The sequence below is a fragment of the Oryza sativa genome, chromosome 6 (genome assembly GCF_034140825.1).
Source record: "Oryza sativa Japonica Group chromosome 6, ASM3414082v1".
In the NCBI taxonomy this organism is placed as follows: Eukaryota; Viridiplantae; Streptophyta; class Magnoliopsida; order Poales; family Poaceae; genus Oryza; species Oryza sativa.
The window spans coordinates 22919830-22943777 of NC_089040.1; the positions used below are offsets into that span (position 1 = coordinate 22919830).

The 23948-nt window shown below is 40.6% G+C and overlaps 1 protein-coding gene and 1 long non-coding RNA gene across 5 annotated transcripts; one reads left to right on the forward strand and one right to left on the reverse strand.

The window, feature by feature from the left end:
* Positions 1–12847: 12847 nt before the first annotated feature.
* Positions 12848–21451, reverse strand: LOC4341347 (ent-kaurene oxidase 2-like). Of its 4 annotated transcripts, none has more exons than XM_015787764.3 (9): positions 21270–21451; positions 18379–18424; positions 15441–15601; positions 15185–15346; positions 14890–15030; positions 14552–14806; positions 14277–14435; positions 13983–14177; positions 12948–13415 (listed from the first exon to the last, which is right to left on the reverse strand). In XM_015787764.3, exons 1-9 carry the CDS (start codon positions 21357–21359, stop codon positions 13098–13100), a joined length of 1527 nt encoding a protein of 508 aa, XP_015643250.1. In that variant the 5' UTR covers positions 21360–21451; the 3' UTR covers positions 12948–13097. The 4 variants fall into 4 exon arrangements, with proteins under 4 accessions (NP_001408561.1, XP_015643250.1, XP_015643246.1 ...); XM_015787760.3 differs by lacking the exons at positions 18379–18424; positions 21270–21451 and adding exons at positions 20207–20329; positions 20391–20721; NM_001421632.1 differs by lacking the exon at positions 18379–18424 and having other exon boundaries at positions 12848–13415; positions 21233–21449.
* On the forward strand, positions 20828–23749 carry LOC107278738 (uncharacterized). Its single transcript, XR_001546809.3, has 2 exons — positions 20828–21128; positions 23374–23749. It is a non-coding gene; the product is annotated as an uncharacterized lncRNA (long non-coding RNA).
* The last annotated feature ends 199 nt before the right edge of the window (positions 23750–23948 follow it).

Consider the following 23948-nt stretch of genomic DNA (forward strand, 5'->3'; position numbering starts at 1 on the left):
CCGGTCCTGCTGGTGTGTTATTATTCAAAGTTCAAACAATGTGTTACTGCTCAGGACAACTACTTCAGAAGCATGTACGTACTAAAGCTTGAATCAGTTGGAAGTAATCGTTGAAATTACTTGTGTACAATTAATATTGCTATAATGGCCAATTTATCATCGAAAGACAAACAGTTCTCTTAAACTTGGACAAAAATAATAAAGTAATTACTCCCTCCGTCCTATAATATAATGGATTTTGGAGGGATGTAATACATTCTAGGACCATGTATCCCCTGCTTTGATTGTCAATATTGATTTTGCCCCTATTTTTAGGGTTTTCGTTTTTACCCCTACTTTTTTTTAAATGAATCAACCGTTTGCCCCTGTTTCATTAAGTTTTGCTAACGGTGTTAAATATGGGGGGTAAAAAGACAAGTATACCCTTAGATATTTTCCCGTACTTTTGACATAATCAAAATAAAAATTGATTGCTGTCATTATAGCAGTAATTTAATTTGTCAAAATTTTGTGAAAGTTGCCAAAATTTAGGTCAAATTTGAAAAGTGGTGTACAAAAATACGGGAAAATATCTAAGGGTATACTTATCATTTTTACCCCACATTTAACACCTTAGTAAGAATTAACAGAATAGGGGCAAATGGTTGTTTCATTTCAAAAAAGTAGGGGCAAAAACGAAAATCTTGAAAACCAGGGGCAAAATCAATATTGGACATCGGAGTAGGGGCAAGAACGAAATTGCCCCAAAAAATTAAGAGTTGCAGCCCTATCAAATATGTCCTTATAACTTACAGGCATGATAAACAAACCTTAGAGTTTACTTATAAGGGTTTTATATGATTATCCCCTTGATTTGGCTATTTACAGGGGCATTCTTACCCTTTCATAGCCTATCATGGGCCCATCGGACATAACCAAGGTGGCCCCTATTAGGAGCCTTCTCCTGAGCCAGTCATCCTCGGCCTAGCTATCCTGCGAGATTACGCTTGTGATTATGACTCATAGCTGTCATGCTCTGATTTTCTCCCAAGGATTAAAATTATTCGATAATTTATACTAAAACTTAAACCATTTACAAAGTGAAGTTATTGTTGGAAATAAAATTTTCTTTAATAAATCATTGTTGGAAATATTTATTAAAGGAATTAAATCTAGCCTCTAACAGGAACTATTTTTTATTGTCCATTTTCGTATAGTATGTATACCACATCCCACAATTGTTGCGATACAACATAATCTCTATCTCTACTATTATTAAAATTAAAGATGTTTTTATTGGGATTTTGGTATGTCATTTATAGTATCAACTAGGTGATACCCCGCGCATTGCCGCGGGATTCATGAATGAATATATGTTAAATATTTTTGAAATGATAAAAGTTGAAATGTTGAGAAAATAATTTGAGGAAGATGATTTGACACATACTTATTGATATATGAGTAAATTATATTGCCGGTACACGAACTTGTTCAGGTGGGTGCAAAATTTAGTGCACGAACTTGCAAAATGCTCGTTTTGGTGCATGAACTTATCTGGTGCATGTGGAGGAAGGTGAAAAGGACACTACATGTCTAATCCTATTGATTTAGAAGCAGATTAGGATATTGTGTAAACATATATCTGAGAAGGTTGCTATTAGACATACACCTTTTCAATAAAAAATAGAATAGGATATAGTGATTGGAGAAAAGGATTAAAAAATTCGAGCAATGATATAAGGGTTAGAAATATATAAAATTCATTATTTCCATGATGAAGGATAAAGTAGAGACCAAATTTATAAATATTGCATTTCTTATGCATACTCACTAGACGTACGCACGTTAGATCCTAATCAACATCAGCTTCGTAAAATTAACATTGCCAAGTTATTTTGGTCCTCGTTCGCACGAACTAGACAAGTTTGTGTACTGAAACGAACATTTTACAAGTTTATGTACTAAATTGCACTCACCCAACAAGTTTATATACCGCCAATGCAATTTACTCTTGATATCTATAATATAATATTGTAGATGATGTGTCATACTTGCATGAGATTTAAATAGGCTAGAATAGTAATTGCTAGTGGGTGATGATATGGCATGCTTGCATATTGAGCTTTAGCTTCTAATAATTGTTAGTGGGTACCAACTATATAGAAAGTATACATAAAGTTACCTGGTCCTCCTCCTCCTCTCGTCTAGACTTATCAATAAACCATCTTCATCATTTCTTATCTCCGCCCTCTCAGCTTAGATATGTATCGGGTATCAATATGTACAACTGGTACCGAAGAGGTATCAGTTGGTACCTTCAGGTATCGAACGATACTTATAAAGTATCAAATCTAGAGTAAATTTCTTCTAGACCTTTGAAAACTCACCCAATTCTCTTCATGCCCCTGAAATTTACTCGATTCTTTCTATATCCCTGAAATTTCAACTTGATCCCTTCCATACCCCTGCTGTTACATTTTCCTTCATTTTGCTGCTAAGTTTGGTTGCAAATGTCTTTTATATACTTGATAATTTAGGTTTGAATATACGCTTGAAAACGATTGAAAATTTTGTTTGAGTGCAAAATATGTGCATTTTATGAAATTAATGAGATTAAATAATTAGTGTAGAAAATTTTGACATAAATTTTGAAAATAAAACAGATGTAATAATTTAAATTCTTATTTGAAATTTTAATAGGATAATAGAATGGAAGCATTCATAAAAAAATATCATGAGCATTAGTAGTCTATCTTTGTATGAATGCTCCTCATTTTTTATAGCTTTTTAAAAAATAAAATAAATACATTTTCTATTTCATTATCTAAAATTATTTTTTCATAAATAATGTATCGCACAACAAACTCATAACTATAATAGTCTCATGCGATAAACTTTTACATTTTCAATAATATAATTCATAAATTTCTATGTTTATCCAAAGGGTAAAATGGTCATTTTTATAGAAATTAGACGGTCAACTAGAAAGAGGGGTATGGAAGGGATCCAAATTAAATTTTAGGGGCATACAAGTAAGAAAAATTCAGGGGCATAGAAGGAATTAGCTAAAATTGTACGTGAAAAGAGATGTCTATCCACGTGCGCATGACAACATCAACCAATCAACCATCATTACACTGATAATCTCTTTACACTGATATTTTTCTATGGAACCTTCGATGATTTATATTTTTAAACCGTGCATTATTTTTAAGATCCAATTTAACCATTGTACTACACTCAAAATATATCATAAATTGAGTCCAAGAGTATATTCTTATATTTAATAGTAATTTACTCACATTGTAGAAGTAACATAGTTTTCAGTTTTACAATAGAAGAAACTTTTCTCTAGCATTGAAAGAAAACATATCGCACTATATTGAAATAAGAAACTATACGAAGTAAAATGTGGAGAAGATTACATGACTAAATACAATTATTTTTTTTATTTGGAAGTAATCGCTATATTTTTTTGGAAAGAGCAATATGGTGTCATATAATAAGTACTAGAAAGAAACAGCCACTCCGCTGCGTGCGCGGAATATATAGTTAATGGCACATAATAAATACAAATGTCCGGTATGTAAACATCGATATGGTAATCTAACACTACGTGGGGAAATAATTTACATCGAGGATGCTAGGATCCATCTCTTTCGGGGAGTCAAGGAGCGCTCTTCCTCATTTTTAGAGAAGTCCACAAAAACATGGACTTTCAGAGAAACATTCAACATTTCCGCATAGCTATGCTCTTCATGACACCTGCCGATGCAAAGATGATTGTCTTTTTAAGATTGATAATAAACAACACATCATTACATGTATTCGCAACAATCTATATAGTAGATGACAGATACTTCCTTTGCAAAGTGGCATTGAATAATGAGATATGTTCTACATCATGTCTAAAGCTAAATTTTGCATGGCCACTCATTTATCAGTATATTCGATCTCATCTTCCCAAGAGGGGCAATAAACATGGCACCGATAAATCCCAAATAATCTAATGAAAATTCCTAGCAAAAAAATGGCTTAACAAAGTCATACCGTGAAATCCAACTTGTAACGAAAAGTTCATAAGCATGTTTACCAAGGGAAAAATTCAGTATGAAAGGATGGACCAGTAACAAATTCCAAAACAATCATGTGCAAGATGCTTGCCTGAAAAAGATAATAGCAGTCCCACACATGGCACATATTGTGTAAAATTGATTAAATTTGAGGCAGAGATTTGAAAGAACAGCATCTCACATGCCAAAAGATACCGAGGTAGACCAAGCACAAAATATAATTATACAAATAGGTGGACATAAATGGCAATTTGTATTTGAGTAAAGGAACGCTACAGTGGAAAACCGTTGTTTGAAATCTTGACATATCTTATAGAAGAAAAATGCTTTTCCCTTGTAAGAATCCAACAACTTTTACTATGCTTCTTTTGAAAAGACTGGACAGAAACCATATACACAGCAGCAACGTGCGTAAATAGCCAAGAAAGAAGCTACTAAAAATTTTGTGTAAACAAACTTGTCAGCGTCACAATAAATATATATGTAGAATGCATTCAGAAACAACACATAACAGTTTATACCATGCATAAAATTTCTGATGCAGTAGACACTTTGTTGCTCTGTTTTTAGTTCTATTGGTTTGAAACAGCGGCGATCAACAAACTACAAAGTGGCAGAATCAATACCAGGATCCACGAAAATATAGACCACCCGAACACTTTTGAACCAATGTTTTCATGTGAATCTTTCTATTGTATATGCAATAGCACTAATGATTTTTAAGGATGGAAAAGAAGGTAATGATCCCACCTTGTTGCTCAAAGAAGAAACCTCCCCAACTGTAGATCAGCTGACTTGGGCAGAAGATAAGCACTCGCATCATTCAGAGAAACAGTCTCAAGTTTATATCCATCTGTTGGACCTGCAAGAAAAACTGAAGTATAAGTATTATTTCACATTGGGATCCAGACAAACAACCAGGAGCTTATTAAACACATTTGCATTGGAAATGTAACAGTTATTTTTGTCTCCGTTGTTGCATTTAGCAATACATATGAGCTATTACGAATGGTTCATTCAAATAAAGTTTAGAAGTAAGAAACATTGGGGCAATATTTCAATATCAGATGACTAATATCACCACCTGTAATTTCCAAAATGCTTGAATCACTTAACATTATGTGGGTAAAAGTGTATAAATATTGTAGTGTTTGTCTGAAAGAAATAGCCACTCATGCTAGGTTAGATAATTAGGCATCAATTAATAAAGCGAGGTTAGGGGGAATCGGTAGTCTATAGACCTGGAATAAGTTTGCACATAGAGATTAAGCATAAGTCAAAAAAAGGAGATATGATAGAAACTTTAAGAAGTCAAATTCAAAGATTTGACATAGTAATAACCCAAGATTATTGTGAAAGCATCAACATTGCAGATCTAAGATTGTCCATAAAGAACATGGTAAATGCATACATCAGTCATTCTATCAACAAATAAAGTGGGTAAATGGATTAACACAGAAAAATGACTTGTTCGAAAGGGAAAAGAAGCAAGGGAGATTCAAGAGACTAGAAGAGTACTTGCTCATAGTGTAACCACCATAGCTACCATGTAACTACACCTAAATAACAGAATGAGCAATCCAATGGCACATATATCACTGGGAGAAGACAAAAAACAGAGTTAGTACCTCCAAATAGAAGCCACAGTAGTTGGCACATGAGCTGATGCCATTGCTTTTCTGTGTGTGATTCTGCAACCGAATGAGCAGGAGATCAGTAAATAGGGATAAGGATAGGGAAGGATCCAGATCAGATTTATATGCATATAACAGTACAAAATTTATTAGATAATTTAGTGGTTTAAGCATGAGAAGGCAGTATATACCGAATTAGGGGATCATTCCATGGATTCACCACAGGTTCAAGATCACGCTGCAGAGTGAGCACCAGTGCGGATTGGATCGATCGTATCTATGAGTTTTAGGATGAACAGATAAAGCTAAGAATTAGGAGGGTTAAAGGAGAAAAAAAAAAGCAACGGGGTTGCATACCTGACCAAGGCAGCGGACCGGTGCCCTACGATGACATGGTGGAGGCGGACATGCCCTTGAAGGCTAGACCTTGGAGTGGCCCAAAGACCCAAATCGATGTGGATGATGGGGCAAGAGCATGCCGTAGAGGACGCGGTCGCGTTGCCAGCGCCGATGGCCGGTCGGAGTGGTGGCAACCGGATCCACTAGTGGGGAGGCCGAGAGCATCTACTGGGATGGCTCTGTGTCACCAATCCGTGGCGGCAAAGCTCACCGGAGTTGAGGGACACGATGAACTGGCATGGGGAAGAAGAAGAAGAAGAAGACTTAGGCGAGAAGAAGAGACATAACTTGGGGGAGGAGAGATTCTTTTTCATTTCTCATTTCGTAATCGTATCAGTACAACGACAAGGAGATTTTATCCTCCACTCACACAGCTGTCTCCTGTGCCCCACTTGGCATTCACACACACCTACCACTCTCTTTACACAATACGCTTTCTTGGCGAAGACACGTCTTCTCACTTTACGCTTTCCCCTGTTCTCCTTCCTTTGTCGCCACTGTGATGTCCGGTAATGGCACACGTGACATTTGCCCCCCCCCCCACGAGCACCAGCTTGGCCCCAGACAAGTGCCAAAGGAAACCGAGCACGCAGCACGTCATAATCCTCCCAAGTGGCCAATTCCGGCGACAAAGTACCCCAGCGCACCAGGACTTGAACCACTGCAGCATTGTCTTTCTTAACCATTCGGCGATCCAAAATCTCAGATGGAATCAACTCAGTGGCATCCAACTGCAGAGTAGAAGGAAGAGTGGAAAACACCGGTGAAGCATCTGGAATGTACTGCTTCAATTGAGACACATGGAAAACGGGATGAATCTCACTATGATCAGGGAGCTGCAGTTTATATGCGACTGAACCCACTTTAGCCACAACTGGAAATGGACCAAAATACTTGAACGCCAGTTTGGGAAAAGGACGAGCCACAACAGACTTTTGAGCATAAGGTTGCAACTTCAGTAAGACCAAATCACCAGGCTGAAATGAGCGCAGTGTGCGCTTAGCATCAGCTGTCTGTTTCATACGATTTTGAGCACGAGACAAATGATGTTTCAGTAAAGAAGAGAACATAGCACGTTCCTGGAATAACTGATCAGCATTAGGAGAATTAGAAGGACTGTCAAAAGTGGACAGAGTAAGCTCAGGCACCATACTGCAAGATGGCTCTTGACCAAATAGGGCTTTATAAGGGGAACATTGCAGAGAGGAATGGTAACATGTATTGTACCAATATTGAGCCAAAGGGAGCCACGCACACCAACGTTGTGGAGTAGAAGAAACTGCACACCTGAGATACATTTCAAGGCATTGATTCACTCGCTCAGTTTGTCCATCGGATTGTGGGTGATAGGTTGTGGACAGATGTAAAGGAATCTCAAAGCGCTTGAACAAAGTCTGCCAAAAGTTGCTAGTAAAGACTTTATCACGATCTGAGACAATAGATTTAGGCAACCCATATAATGATGCCACATTGTTCAGATAGACCTTAGCCACTTGCAAGGCTGAAAAGGGATGCCTGAGAGGCAAAAAGTGTGCAAACTTTGTATATCTATCCACCACCACAAAGATTACATTAGCACCTTTTGACAGAGGTAATCCTTCTATAAAGTCCATAGAAACATCTTGCCAAGCTGCAGAGGGAATCACCAAGGGTTATAAGAGACCAGGATAAGAGCAATGCTCATGCTTTGCTTGTTGACAGATCAAACATTGTTGGACAAATTCTTCCACAGCCTTTTTCAAACCAACCCAAGCAAACAGCTTCTTTACTCTCTGATAACTGACTAGCACACCAGTGTGACCCCCAATAGCAGATGCATGGAAGGCAGCAATCAACTTAGTCTATAAAGCAGAATTTGCACCCACCTAGATTTTACCAGCCTTCCTGATTAAACCATTAGACAAAGAAAAACCCTTAGCATTTGGAGAAGAGACAGCTAGCTCACAAAGTAACTGCTGAGCAGATGAATCTACAGCATAGGAGTTGAGAATCTCCTAAACCCAAACAGATTGAACCACAGAAATCCCAAAAAAATGCCCTACTTTGGATAGTGCATCAGCAGATTTGTTCTCAACTCCTTTTTTATACTGGAACTTGTACTGTAATCCAATAAGCTTAGTCATCGCCTTTTTCTGTAACTCAGTGTCCAAAGTCTGATCATCTAAATGACAAAGAGCCTTGTGATCAGTCTTGATAACAAAAGGACCCCGAAGTAAATAAGATCTCCAACGATCAACTGCCATCATTATAGCCAAAAATTCTTTTTCATATATAGACAGCCGCTGATTCACAATTCCCAATGCCTTGCTATAAAATGCCACAGGATGTCCTTCTTGAGACAACACAACACCAATTCCTGTGGCACAAGCATCAGTCTCAATCACAAAAGGCTTAGCAAAGTCAGGAAGGGCTAAAACAGGTGTAGAACACATAGCTTCTTTAAGAGCAACAAATGCTGACTGAGCTTGAGGTGTCCATACAAACTTAGCATTCTTTTGGAGTAACATGGTTAAAGGTTTTGCCAGGATGCCATAATGTTTGACAAACTTCCTATAATAACCAGTTAACCCCAAAAAGCCCCTTAATTCAGTGACATTGCTAGGAAGTGGCCAATCCTGCATAACCCTAGTTTTTTCTGGATCAGTAGCCACACCCTCAGCAGAAATGATATGCCCCAAGTATTCCAACTTATTTTGAGGAAAAGAACATTTAGAAAGCTTAGCACACAATTGATGTTGCTGCAGCAATTGTAACACTAACTCTATATGGTGAATGTTATCCTCCAAACTCCTACTATAGATCAAGATGTCATCCATGAATACCAATACAAATTTACGAAGGAATGGAGCGAAAATAGAATTCATTAAACACTGAAAAGTAGCTGGAGCATTAGTGAGCCCAAATGGCATCACCCGAAACTGAAAATGGGCATGATGAGTTTTGAATGCAGTCTTAAATTCATCAGTTTCTAACATCCTTATTTGATGATATCCACTGCGAAGGTCCAGTTTAGAGAAAAACTTGGTGCCAGCCAATTCATTCAATAGCTCATCAACTATTGGCAGAGGAAACTTATTTTTAATAGTTAAAGAATTCAGCCGCCGATAATCAACACAAAACCTCCAAGAATTATCCTGCTTCTTAACTAACAAAACAGGTGAAGCAAATGGACTGCAACTAGGAGTAATCAAACCAGCATTCAACATCTCCAAAACTTGCTTTTCAATCTCATCTTTTTGTGTTGGAGAATACCTATAAGGTCTGGAATTAACAGGGACCGAATTTGGAATCAAAGCAATAGAGTGGTCCAACACACGATGAGGAGGCAAAGAATTGGTAGCAGTAAAGACGGAAGAAAACTTATCCAATACTGACTGAACAGCTAGTTCAACAGGTGGGGAGCCCTTAGAGAAATCTGGTTCAAGTACTGCCATAGCCCAAATATAATTGCCTTGAGTCCACTTAACCACCTGATGAACAGATGCCTCAGTAACTGCAGAAAAAGGAGTAGACTGAATGCCTTGCAAGGTTATCAAATCACCTTGATAGGGAAATTGAATGCTTCTAGCAACCCAATCACACTGCATAGGGCTATGTTTGGTCAACCAGTCCATGCCTAACACCACATCATAACCCCCCCATAGCAATAACTCTCATAGGAAAAGAAAAATGAAATCCCTGAATCCACCAAGTAAACTAAGGCACTGTGGCCTCACAAGACAACAACTCCCCATTAGCCACTTTAACAGAAATTGGCACAGTTGACACAGGATGCAGCTGTAACCTAGTACACAAATCAGCGGTCACAAAGTTGTGTGAACTACCTGAATCCACCAAAATCAGAATAACTTGATTGCCCACCATTGCTCGCAACTGTAAAGTAGAAGCAGAACATGTACCAGCCATGGCATGCAAAGATAAATTGCAATCATCTTCCACCATGTCAGATGCCACCACAGCATCCAAATTATCATCAGACAAAATCACCTGATCCTCCTGAACTTCCATGGCCTTTAGCTGAGCATTATCTGGTTTCACACACACATGTCCAGGCACATACTTATCCCCACACTTGAAACAAAGGTCGTGAGCTCGACGATATTCCTTGAGTTGCTGTGCTTTCCATAACTCCCCAGTGGCTAACTTAGGCTTTTCAGGTTGTTTCCAAACAACAGGATCTCTCTTCTGAAAATGTCTCTTGCCCACATTACCAAGCTGTGCCCCCTCATGAGCCAAAGCCACCAAATATGCTTGAGTAATAGAAGTTGGATGCACCGCTTAGACAAAAGAACGCAACTCATCTTTCAATCCCAACACAAAATGATTAATTAGCCCCGAACCAGACAGAGAAGGATCATAGAGCCTAATCTGATACACCAACTGATTGAACTTGGAACGATATTCAGTTACTGTGCCGTCTGTGTCAACAAAATCAGTTCATCCATCTTAAGACTCCTGAGATTAACCTCAAATTCTCCAGCGATAGCCATTTTTAACATGGTCCAATCATGCCAACCCACTTCTAACTTCCACACCTGGTACCAATTAGCAGCATCCCCCACTAGATGCAGAGCAGCAGCTGACACCATAAACCCCTCCGCAATTTGATAAAAGGCAAAATACGTTTCACAATTATCAATCCACACGCGGACACCAGTACCATCAAATTTAGGAAAATCCATCTTCGGAGTCCACTGGCGTCGCCCCAAATCCCCAAAATCAGAAACATCAGGAGCAGTTTGATGACCTGGTACCTGACGAGACCGATGAACAGGTGGTGGAGGCGGTGGTGTTGGTGGTGGTGTTGATGAAGATGAAGATGCTCCCAACGGCTACTCCGGAGATGGAAGCAGTGGTGGAGGACGCGGAGGCGGCGGAGGGGGCGGCAGTGGTGGTGTTGGTGGTGCCGCGGCCGCCTTCAGTGCACGCGCCACCTGACTCTGTTCTTGCTGAACCTGGCCGAGGGACGTCATGGAGAGATCCACTTTCGTCTGCACCCGATCTAGCCACTCGCCTTGCTGCGCCAGCTTGAGGTCGATCTGCGTCAAACGCTTGGCGATGTCCTCCACACCATCCACCTTGAGTGCTAGTGCCTTGAGAGTATCCATCAAACGCTCCTCCATAGATTCCATCGCCGCCACCATGTGCCGAACCTGCGCACTAGGTTTTGCTGGTGCCGTGGCGTCGTCTCCTCCAAACCCAATCAAACCAAACTATGATTTACCGCGGCGACAACCCGAAGGAAGACCACGAACGGAGCCACAGGATTTACTGATCGAGCCGAGAGAATGTGAGAGACAGCCCCGAGACCGAACAAAGCGACTGATACCAACTTGTCACAACCCAATCCGCGGCGGCAAAGCTCACCGGAGTTGAGGGACACGGCGAACTAGCATGGGGAAGAAGAAGAAGAAGACTTAGGCGAGAAGAAGAGACAGAACTTGGGGGAGGTGAGATTCTTTTTCATTTCTCATTTCGTAATCGTATCAGTACAACAACGAGGGGATTTTATCCTCCACTCACACAGCTGTCTCCTGTGCCCTACTTGGCATTCACACACACCTACCACTCTCTTTACACAATACGCTTTCTTGGCGAAGACACGTCTTCTCACTTTACGCTTTCCCCTGTTCTCCTTCCTTTGTCGCCACTGTGATGTCCGGCAATGGCACAACCGTGACACTCTGATGAACACCTCGCCGAGCAGAGTGGAGAGGGCGAGGGATAGGGAAGCGATGGCCTGTGGCGGCGTAGAGATGAAAGGGAAGAAGAGGGCAGCGACTCGCATCCATCTCATCTGGGTGGCCGGATACGCCGGCGAGGAGGACGGCGCCTGGCGCCGCAACGATGGTTGGAGGAGTGCGAAACTGCGGCGGCAGCGACAACTATGGCACATGCGAGGGGAGGAGAGCGTGGTGATGCACCGAGGGTGGAGGGTGAGGGCGAGGGCGAGGGCTCATGCAAGGGTGGGGGCGACGGGGCTAGGGTTTGATGCAGTCGGCGAAATCGGCACCATCCATTCCGCATCCAACGATTAATTTCACGCATGCGGAAGAGCCACCACAAGGGATCAACCCTAGAGAGAGATCAAACGGTTCACGGTGGATAGCAACTGGGATCAATGTATAATTAACCAGAAGTACGGGGACTTCTATGAAAAAAAATCGCTGACATGGCGCTCTAAAATCTCAGCGCTCCCACGGCATTTAGAGTGGTTAATATCTCTTCATGGTATTAAAAGTAATTACATAGTTAGGGGAAAGTAACTTTTTAAAAGATAGAAGTAATTCTTTATGGCATTAGAAGCAAGTACACTGCTAGAGGAACTAAAAAATAGAAGTAATTTTTCATAGGATTAGATAACACCGTAAAGAAATCGAAGTAACTCTTAACCGTACGATTAGAGAAAGTAAGTATATATATAGAAAAATATAAGTAACTGTGAAATCATTGTCATGATTAATATTTTGTAATGAACAATTGGCTTTATAAATGATTGTTTTAGTGAAATTGGTTTGAAATATATGTGGATGTCGGTCAAATTATAATATCTCAGCCTTGAAACGGTTGATTTGTCGTATTGGGTGCTCTTTTGAGGTTTACCTCAAGAAAGATTCACTGCTAACATTGTAAGGTTCTTTGCCTGCACTCTTTTAAAAGGCTACAGTGGCACCCTGATATTTTCTGCTACTATTGAATAGTTCACATAAATAAATACCATATATTTGAATAAGTAAACAAGTAACAAGTTATACTACCATATTTGATAAAAAATTAATAGTCTACGATATATTATAATATATGTTTTCTCCTATCCATAACAAAGAATAAGTAAACAAGTAACAAGTTATATACAACCATATTTGATAAAAGAAATATAGTCCATGATATATTATAATATGTTTTCTCCTATCCATAACAAAGCATGGAGATTTTGCTAATAGTAAATACATCTCAAAGATAACTATATATCATTATTCAACGAGCAACAGCTTCCAATGAATATAATGGTTCACATCCTTCCTCTGCGCGTGAGGTGGACATGAAGCGGGTGGAGCTTGTAGGCGGTGAGCTGCACGGTGTCCACCTTCTCCTCGTCACCCTCCCTCAGCCTCCACCCGAACTCCTGCACGAAGCGCGCGACGGCGGCGCACGCGATGTGAGTCGCCTGCAGGCTCCCCGCGCAGGCCCTCCTCCCGGCGCCGAACGCCATCGTCTTGTACATGTCCGCCACCTCGAGCCTCCCGCCGGCGAACCTCTCCGGCACCCACTCCTCCGGCGACTCCCACTCCTTCCTGTTCATGTTGCACCCGTACAGGTTGATCACCATCTGCCACATGACCATCACTTGTTAGATTGTTAGGGGATTTTGATCACTGATCGGCGAGTTGACCAGTGATTAAAATTTTGGACTCCCCAGGCAAGCAATTATATCCCACCCGAAAACTCTACGAGAAGTCAAGAACGACAAGTTTGCCTGATATGATAAAAAATACTCCGTCCAAAAATATAAGAACCTAGCACATGATAGAAAATTTCCTAGTATTAGGATAGAGGAAATGTCATATCCGATTCTAGGCTTCTATATTTTAGGACAGAGGGAGTATTGGATTTCAACGGGATGTGCCAAGGCAGGTTTGAAACAAGGATATAGAAGAAAAGTGTAGCTTAATCTTGTGTTATTTTTATTCAAAGCTTGTTTTCTTATGGTCCACTGTGGATATAGAGGTCAGATTTCTATCAATTATCTTAAAAATAACGCCCAAAATTTTCAGAATTTTCCAAAGTTTTGTGAATTTGGTCAAAATTTTATACAAATTCGGTTAAAAACTCAAATAATTTCGTGCAAAACAAGTACCGAAAACACGAAAGTTTCGGCCCGAGTGGTTGTGCTTACCTCGGTGCCGGCGGGGACGTCGTAGCCAGCGAGCTTGGTGTCCTCGTGGACGAACCTCGGAGGTATGAGCGGGACAGGGGAGTGGCGGCGCAGCGTCTCGTGGAAGACGGCGTTGAGGTACGGCAGCCGTGGGAGGTGCTCCTCGGTGACCGTCTCGTCGCCGCACACCTCCCGGATCTCTTGGTAAAGCCGTTCCTGGCATGACAACAAGAAGAAGGCCAAAAATAAAAAGCTTTGGTTGATAATGCCAAGAATGCCAACAATGAGCTGGAACAGAGTAACAATATTTCTTGCCTGTTTGTCAGGGTTCTTGGCAAGCTCATACATGGCCCATTCTGTGGTGACCAAGGTAGTATCTGCAGCCTCTATGAGTGCCTCCCACACTAGCATCATCAGTTGCTCATCTGTCAGTGTGTTCTCTGCCAGCAAGAAGTCCAGATAGCATGTCTTTGCCTGCACATATATCTCAGTTTCATGGAGTTAAAAGATGATCTCTGCAAGTTTTTTTTTTTTTTTGGCATAGAAGCAAATATGAAAGATGTCATTTGTCAAAGTATGCCTTTCCTCACCTCTCCACGCACAATCCTTTCCTTCTGCTGCTTGATCAAGGCGCGCATCACCGCAGTTCGTCTAGTTTCTGTAGTAAACACTCTTGTTTCGAAGCTCTTGTTTGGAACCCAGCTGAGGTAGGGGAAGAAATCTCTCCAGTCGACCTCAATTGCGCACATCATCATGTCGGTCACAGTAGCATTGTAGATTTCTTCCTTCGAAATGTCCCTCCCAAATTCATCCACATAGACTGAACTCACATCCTCTCCTAAGCTCTGAAGTTTGCGACATTAATTGTTAGTGCCAGAAATAACAAATCGACCATCTGACAGTTCAAGTTCAGAGAGACAATCCAAACCTGGATCATGGACAACCGGAATAGCTCATCCTTGAAAACATCTCTGAATATCAGAGGAGCATGTGGGTCATCTTTCACCAGTTTATGAAAAGTGCTTAACATGTTATGGATCATCATATCTCTTATGTCACGAAATTGTTTCTGAAATTTATGGAAGCATTTGCGTTGTCAGACCACAGATACTGAAACTCTGAAAGTGTAACTGGTAGCAGATAATAAAATCTGAAAATGCACACTGGAGTTATTGAGAATAATCAGTACTAAAAATGAAAAATGAAATTGTTGAGAAGTATACCTGTGCAGAAGTACCCAACATGCTTGACATGACATAACGCTTCACCATTTTGTGGAAATCACAATAGTCGCTGGTAGCAACCATGGATTTATCACGAGTAAGCACTGTCAGTGCTTTGGATAGCTTTCGGGTAGATATGGATGAGAATTTTGCAACCATCGCCTGCAAAAGAGAGTACAGTAAATCCATGGTTTCTTGAGACTATCATTCTTGAGCTATGCAAGTCAATAAAAATGATAGACAACTTCCAAGTTACCTCCTTGGCTACTTCAGTTGAATTGAGCACAACTACAGAAGAAGCCCCGGTTCTTATAGTGTAGATTGGCCCGTAAATTTCAGCCCATTTTGCAAAGGTCTGATGAGGCTTCTTTTCTTTCAGTTGATGCAGATTTCCGATAATGGGTAAACCAGGAACAGCTGCATGACAATGAAATAGAATCATAGAATCATAGGAGACTTAGAACTTGCACACTAGACTAAAAACTTGAAATGAGTTATTCTGATAATTTGTTTGCATAGATGATAACACCATATATTCATGCAAGTAACTAGCCTAGTGATGAATTAGTGTTGTCCCTTTCTTCGGTGATGTTGTCAGATTTTGTCAGATATTGACATGATGATGGTCGAATAGAATTAGGTGACTATAGACCACAATAATTAATACTTTGCACTCTCAACTCACAAGTGGGTCAACAAAATATATACACTCCATCTGTTTCATATTATAAATTGTTTTGACTTTTTCTTTAAATCAAACTTCTTGAAAGTTTGATCAAGTTTATAAAAAAAATATAGCAATACTTATAGAACTAAATTAGTTTATCTACATTGAACATATTTTCATAGTTTCTTTATTTCAATTTGATTGAACCTAAAGAAGTTTGACTTATAAAAAATCAAAATGAATAGCGCTGATCTGAATATTTTCAAAATTCTCCTGTTCGTTTCTATGGGTCATCAGGTTTTTCTTTATTTATTATGCCATTTACTCTCCTTTTTTTTCTGCCTTGGACTCTTGGTGCTGTCCATACACATTCTGCCATTCGCATAGACATGCCGATTGGGTTTGGTTAAGTACATATTGTCGATGTTGTTCCACGAACACATGATGTACCATGTGTCTCCAGTGAAAGTGGGAGTCTTTTGTCTACTTATACTATATTTACTTTTTTAAAATTTTGATATATCAAAAGGAAGATTGAAAAACAATCGACAAATTTAGGGAATGTCATTTCAGTTATGTTTGCAAAGTAATAACGCGAGTTATGTGAATTTATTGGCTGTTAATGGAAAACAGATGTATGTCCTTCCATCATCATGGGGCAATAAGCGCAAGCTAACACAGCACGAAATCTTTATAAAACAGAGGAACAAATTTGGAAGCTTTTTATGGATTAATGAAAGTTTTCTAAAGTTTGTTAAGGTTATGACATACTATACAAAAAGCTAGTCTCTATGTGATATCATTAAATTCTTTACTTAGAATGTTTCACTCTATGATAGTTTCCTAATTTTCAAATCCACACTACGTTAATCAGAAGAACTAATGTGCTAGAGAAAAAAATCAAGAGAACAATAATTACCAAAAAAACTGCTATCCAAGTGGTCCGATGAGGATAGCTTTGGGAAAAGCTACTGCAATTGAAAAATCAATTTCTACAGTTGCAACTGAAAAATCACGCTCCCAGCCAAAAATAAACGGAAGGCTACAGTAAGTCACTGGTAAGAAAGGCGTTCCGCTTTATGCTTCATACAAATTTATATGTTTAAATAAAATTATTATCTGCAAACAAGCAAGCTACCGCCAAACCCCTCGGCTCATCCTCTATCTGTAATCCAGCACCGGTTAATTTGAAGGTACCAGTAAGCAGGAAATGCCTCTGGCATAAAAATTTTAAATTTGTTTGAATTTACGGGAGGAGGGGGGATCAAATTCATGAAAAAATATTCGAAATTCCAAATATAAAAAAATCGTCTGAAATTTTGGTAATAGCGAGAGAGAAAGGGCTGTCTGTTTGGAGAACAGGCCGTACAGTAACATAGTGAGGTGTGCGATTGTTCAGCCCCAAATCTTAATTACATGAAGTGCTAAGTATATACTTCTTCCGTCACATAAAAAATCAACATAGTACCGGTATGATACATCATAGTACTACGAATATGATAGATCTATGTCCAGATTTATAGTAATACGATGTGACACATCTGGTACTATGTTGATTTTTTAGGGACAGAGGGAGTACTTAATTAGCAGCATAACTAAAATGCTAAAGCCCAGACGGTCAGAGAACCTAAGACCCAAAACTAAAAGTAGAAGGCACAACAGGGCTTAATATCTAAAGCTAAATCGATTAGAACTAGATGTAATCATATGTTGAGGTCCCATTATACCTTTCGCACCAGGACCTCTAATTCCTTGCTACGCCCTATTGAAGGGCATGAATGCATGCCCTCTGAAGAGCAACTTGCTTTTTGGTAAATTTCATCCAAACAATTCAAAGTGTGATCCAGCGATTCTTGAAACAATTTGACCTATCTTTTATTTATTCCTTTATTTAGAATTCAATCCTGTTAGTGCAGAAAATTCATTCATTCTCTTCGCAGATAACGGAAATGCTTTACATTTTCGGTCTCTGACATGATCACCACGAGGTATATCGTTCTACTTGAATAGAAGAAAAAAAAAGAATAACTTGAAGAAAAGGAAAAAAAAAGGCAATGTAAAGCAAAGGAGAGGATAGATTCTTCTGATCGTCTCTGCCTAAAGGCAGGACAAAAGCTTCCGTTTCCAACAAAGGGAGATCAAAAGGAGGGGAGAAAATTCAAGATGTTCCGACGCGAGCAGCGGCATCAACCGCTGTCTCCGTCTTCGTCTCCGAGTGATATCAATGGAGAGATCAAGAGAGAGAGAGAGTGAGAAGAGACAGCGGCGGAGAATGGTGCGAAAATTGTGGCGAATGCAAACTTGATTGGCTCTCAAATCTTCAAGGGAATCAAGAGATCAGAGGTTTTGATTTCAAGTAGTAGAAACACAACTCTCCAATTCGTCGGAAAATTCACCGGTGCGATGCGAATCTCACCTGTCTCCACCAATCGTGAGTGAGTCATTCGCCAATCGCGCGCCACTCACCGAGGCGGCATTCCATCAAACAATTACAGCGAGTTAGTGAGAGAGATGGGGGGCGGCTGACCTGGGGGCGCGTTGGTGCGTTTCCGTGGCGCGATCACGCCGGCCCTCTCGGCGAGCGCGGCCGCGGCAACGAACCCTCCGACCGCCGCCACCGCCGGCGCCGCCGCCCCCGCGCCACCCGGCACGAACGCCTCCATGGATCACACGCTGCGTGCGCGCTCGCCGCCGTCGCCCACTTCACTCGATCGTGGAGTTGGGGAGGAGAAGCGACAACTCGCGTCGCGCGGTTGCACGTCCATCCATACGAGACTAGGCCATATAAAGAACGAGATTCGTTTTTTTTAAAAAAAAATACGGCCATTAATTAATTTATTTATTTTTTTGTTATCCCGATGATGAAAACGACGTGTTTTAACATGTTCTAAAATAGCATCTAACTACAAGAGCTTAGGGAATATTGTTATAGTACTATTTTGTTTTCTTTCTTTAATCTAAGAAAAGAATGGAGGAGCCTACGCATCGGGCGTCCGATTAGGGAGGGGAAAAATCGGGCGCTGACATCAGCATGACGCATGCGTGCAAAACCACTTTAAACTATTTTTTCTCTTAAATTATTTATCCAAATTAAATCATGATTCGATTGCACCATTAAATTCGTTGCAATTAAATCTTTAAAACAAGACCATATATGGATATATTCTGACAAAAAAAAATTTAGCTTATTATTGAATTATTTTTAAATGTTGCACGATGTTCCACCAAGTATATCAGAATTGTTTCAATAAGTAGATCGAAAATGTTTCAATCGTTTAAACTAGACGTTGTTTCACTTTATATAAAAACAATGTTTCAACAACGAAAGAATGTTTCAGTTCACTGTAACATTTGATCTATACATAGTGAAACATTATAAATACACTAGTTGAAATATTTTTGGTGGAACAAAAAAAGAAACGAATTCCCTTAATAGAGGGTTTCTAAATATGTGGGTGATTTGTTGCAAAAAAATGTTTCAATTTATTAAAACATTAGATTTATACATAGTGAAACATTGTGAATATACTAGGTGAAACATTTTTTGTGGAAAAAAATGAAACGAATTCCCTTAATAGAGGTTACTGGGCCTAACATGTAGCGGTTGCAAACATACGGGTAAATTTCATCCAAACAATTCAAAGTGTGGTCCAGTGATTCTCGAAACAATTTGGCCCATCTTTTATTTATTCCTTTATTTAGAATTCAATCCTGTCAGTGCAATGCCTATGTTTGTTTGAGAAAATACTAAACATCCCATCATTCTGTTCGCAGATAATGGAAATGCTTTACATTTTCGGTCTCTACCATGATCACCACGAGGTATATCGTTCTACTTGAATAGAAAAAAAGAATAACATGAAGAAAAGGAAAAAAAGGCAATGTAAAGCAAAGGAGAGGATAGATTCTTCTGATCGTCTCTGCCTAAAGGCAGGACAAAAGCTTCTGTTTCCATCAAAGGGAGATCAAAAAGGAGGGGAGAAAATTCAAGATGTTCCTACGCGAGCAGTGGCATCAACCGCTGTCTCCGTCTCCGCCTCCGTCTCCGAGTGATATCAATGGAGAGATCAAGAGACAGAGAGTGAGAAGAGACAGTGACGGAGAACGGTGCGAAAATTGTGGCGAATGCAAACTTGATTGGCTCTCAAATCTTCAAAGGGAATCAAGAGATCAGAGTTTTTGATTTCAAGCAGCAACACACATCTCCAATTCCTCAGAAACTCACCGGTGCGATGCGAATCTCACCTCTCTCCACCAATTCGCCGATCGCGCGCCACTCACCGAGGCGGCATTCCATCAAACAGTGACAGCGGGTGAGTGAGAGAGATGCAGAGATTGGTGGGGGGGCGGCTGACCTGGGGGCGCGTTGGAGCGTTTCCTTGGCGCGATCACGCCGGCCCTCTCGGCGAGCGCGGCCGCAGCGACAAACCCTCCAACTGCCGCCACCGCTGCTGCCCCGACCCCGCCGGGAGTACAAACTAAAGATCCTAACTTTAGTCCCGATTGGTGTTACGAACCGGAATACAAAGGTTTCTCCACCTGTGACTCGTCCAGGAACAGCAGCCAGAGCTACGTGCTGACCAAGGGATGGAGCCGATTCGTGAGGGAGAAGGGCCTCTGCGCCGACGAGCTGCTCTTCATCGACTGCTAGAAGAACAACACGGCGGCGGCCACCGGCGACGAGAAGCCAATTACAAGCAGCGAAGCAGCACGTGTCGTGAGGCTGTTCGGCGTGGACATCGCCGGAAGCGGGAGAGGGCGGTGGAAATGGGGCAAGAGGCGTTCGTGCCGCATGTGCGCGCGGGCTAAGAGCTGCGGCGGCGCGGCCCAGGTGGTGCGGAAGCGGAAGGCCCATGAAATCGGGTGGGCCCATTAGCACAGCGGGCCAACGCGGGAGCGAGGTCGACCGTCCGATCTGTTGGACGGCCAGGATCTCCCCCGTGCCGGAGAAATCGCCGGCGGCTGAGGTAAACCCTAATCCCCCTTTCTATTCTTCTCTTCTCCCCGATCTCTCCCGGCGAGGGAGCGTGTGAGTGGGTGCCGGCGATGGCGGAGACGGCGAGGTGGAGCACGCGTGCGACGACGAGCGCCGAGCGGCTCCATCTGCGCCGGCTGGGGGGGTGCGCCCGTGGGCAGCACCAAGCCGTGGTCCGGCGAGCGCCGTGCGGCCCGGACCTCGTCGGCGGGGCCTGGCGCGACCGCGATGGATGAGATGGCGGCGAGGCCACTTCCTGTTGATTCCCGGTGCGATGCGAATCTCACCCCTCTCCACCGATGGTAAGTGCCAATCCCCACCACTCACCAAGGCGGCATTCCATCAAACAGTGACAGTGAGTGAGTGAGAGAGAGATTGAGAGATGGGGGGGGGGGGGGCGGCTGACCTGGGGGCGCGTTGGGGCGTTTCCTTGGCGCGATCACGCCGGCCCTCTCGGCTAGCGCGGCCGCGGCGACGAACCCTCCGACCGCCGCCGCCGCCGCCCCCGCGCCGCCCGGCACGAACGCCTCCATGGATCACACGCTGTGCGCGCGCTCGCCGCCGTCGCCCTCGTCCGCTTCACTCGATCGTGGAGTTGGGGAGGAAAAGCGACAACTCGCGTCGCGCGGTTGCGATGCGAGACTAAGCCATATATAGAACGAGATTCGTTTTTTTTTAAAAAAAAAAAACTGCCATTAATCTTTTTTTTTCGTTATCCCGACAAAAAGGAGGTGTTTTGACACGTTCTTTTTTCTTTCTTTTTTAGAACAATTTGACACGTCCCGAAATGGCATCTACTACAAGAGCTTAGGGAATATTGTTAGTACTATTTTGTTTTCTTTCTTTATGCTAATAGAAGAATATACATAAATGATTGCTCTGTTTTTATTAATATAGGACGTTGTTTCGTTTTGGATGGTGACGTTTAACCATTCGTGCTAGAATAAAGTTTAATGTGCATATAAAAATATGTAAGTCATAATTAAAGTACTCATGCGGTTCCATGAAACAAATCACAATAAAAACAAGGTTACTAGTAGTTACTATAAAGGAGATTGGTGTATATATTAAGTTTTTATTGTATAATTACTTCTTATATGGTCAATGCTCTTCACAATTTTCTTTTTAAAAACAAAAAAGGTTACTAGAAGGAGATTGGTACATATGGGAAGTTAAAAAAAAAAAACTTGCTTCGAGAGCAATGAATTCTATCGTCTTTGTCTCAATTCTAATAAGGCCTTGTCGCCTTGAAGTTATTTTTAAAGAGTGTCATGTAGATTTTCATAATAATATGGAGGAGATGAGCTACCCTTGTATAAGACGCACACTCTACAAGATACAAGAGACGAAAGAAAATTTTCATAATAATATGGAAGAGATGAGCTACCCTCATATAAGACGCACACTCTACAAGATACAAGAGATGAAAGAAAAGGACCAATAAATTAAGAGTAAATAAGTTAGGTATTTGGGCAGATATACTACATGAAATATGTTGTGTGTGTCCTGATTAATGAGCACTACACTACTACTAGATGATGCCGCTGGAAAATCCTAGTGCACAAAATGATATTTTCACAAGCTTTGAACGTACTTCTCCGTGCGCTAATATAGATTAGTGCAAATGATATTTTCACTAGCTTCGTAACTTATCAAAATTAGAAGCTTGTGATGTTGCACGGAAAATATTGTACTTCTCCGTAAATCTTAGAAAATAATATAGATAAAATTAGAAGTGACCATTATCTTAATTATTAAACTTGTGCTGCTAGTTAGGCATAATTGTTATTGTATACCACGTAAAAGCTTGTGATTCCGATATAGCAAAATATATTGTTCACATAGAACTATATAATAGACATATAAAACCATGGATGTATGTATTATAATACTGAAAAACCAGCTGGTGATAGTGCAGATACACATCCATAGGAAGAGTATTAGGTCCATGCACGGCATGTTTATATTTATATTTACTAGCTACTTTGTTACAGATTAAAATAAATTATACATGTGCTAATATTGCTTAAAAGAAAATTAATTGTTACTTTTTAGGAATAATTTCATTCCTTTAGATGTCTTTGCATAATATCAAATAAGATAGAATCATACTAGGACTATTTTTGTAATATTAAAACAAATGAAGTAGTTAATAAAAAAGTATCTATACAACAAAATTAATGTGGTGGCAGATACTATTGCTTTCTTTTAGAAAACCTAAGGTGGTGTTTTTTTCTGAATAAGATAGAGATATTTCTATTAGCACGTTTTTCAAACTGCTAAATAGTGTGTTTCGTATAAAACCTTTCTATAAAAAATTGCCTTAAATATTAAATCAATCTATTTTTTCATGTTTATATAATAATTAAAACTTAATTAATCTATTAATGGCTTTCTTTTTCCGTGTGCTAACTTTATCTTTAATTTTTATCTTTTTTACAAAAGAACACCACCTAGAGATTGCTGGACCTAACGTGTAGCGGTTGCAAACATACGGATAATCTGCATTTCAGGATAATCTTCATTTCGTCTGATCTGCTTTGTCAGGTATTTGCTGCATGCGACATGCCACTACTGTCTCGAGTTTTTGACTCGCTCTATGACAAAAGAACCAGGAGCATTGATCCCATCCGGGTTTGTTTTGAGAGATTCCTCTTGTCTTGCATGGAAGCGACCGTTGTACTTTCACATTGCAATGTTAGGCCCTTAATTCTTGTTGTTGCTGTTACAAAAAAAGATGATCATTGAGTAGGAGTACTTACAATCCCAATTACCCATTTGTATATCTATCATTATTCTCTTAACGGTACCTTATCGTTTGATGATGATATTATACACTGGTGTTGACATCTGTTTGATGTTCACCTTAACCAAGAGTAGATTTTTTGGGGTACATATATAGAAGAATCGTTTATTTTGTCTATATTGGACTGTTGATGTTGGACTGTTTAATTAGTTCAACATAATATATGTCATACTTTTGTAATGGAGTAGGAAAGCTAACGGGCTCCTTAAAATTTAAGATGCCACATGGCCCCTTAAAATTAAAGTGAAAGCAAATTTAAACACAATTTGATTAACCTGCAAATTTAAACACAATTTGATTAACCTGCAAAGTCGAA

Coding starts and splice junctions, on each gene's coding strand:
- LOC4341347 (XM_015787760.3), bottom strand. CDS start 20,706: ATGGGCCTTCCGCTTCCGCACCACCTGGGCCGCGCCGCCGCAGCTCTT. Junction 14,807..14,889: donor TCCGGTTGTCCATGATCCAG/GTTTGGATTGTC, acceptor CGCAAACTTCAG/AGCTTAGGAGAGGATGTGAG. Junction 14,436..14,551: donor AAAGGATTGTGCGTGGAGAG/GTGAGGAAAGGC, acceptor ATATATGTGCAG/GCAAAGACATGCTATCTGGA.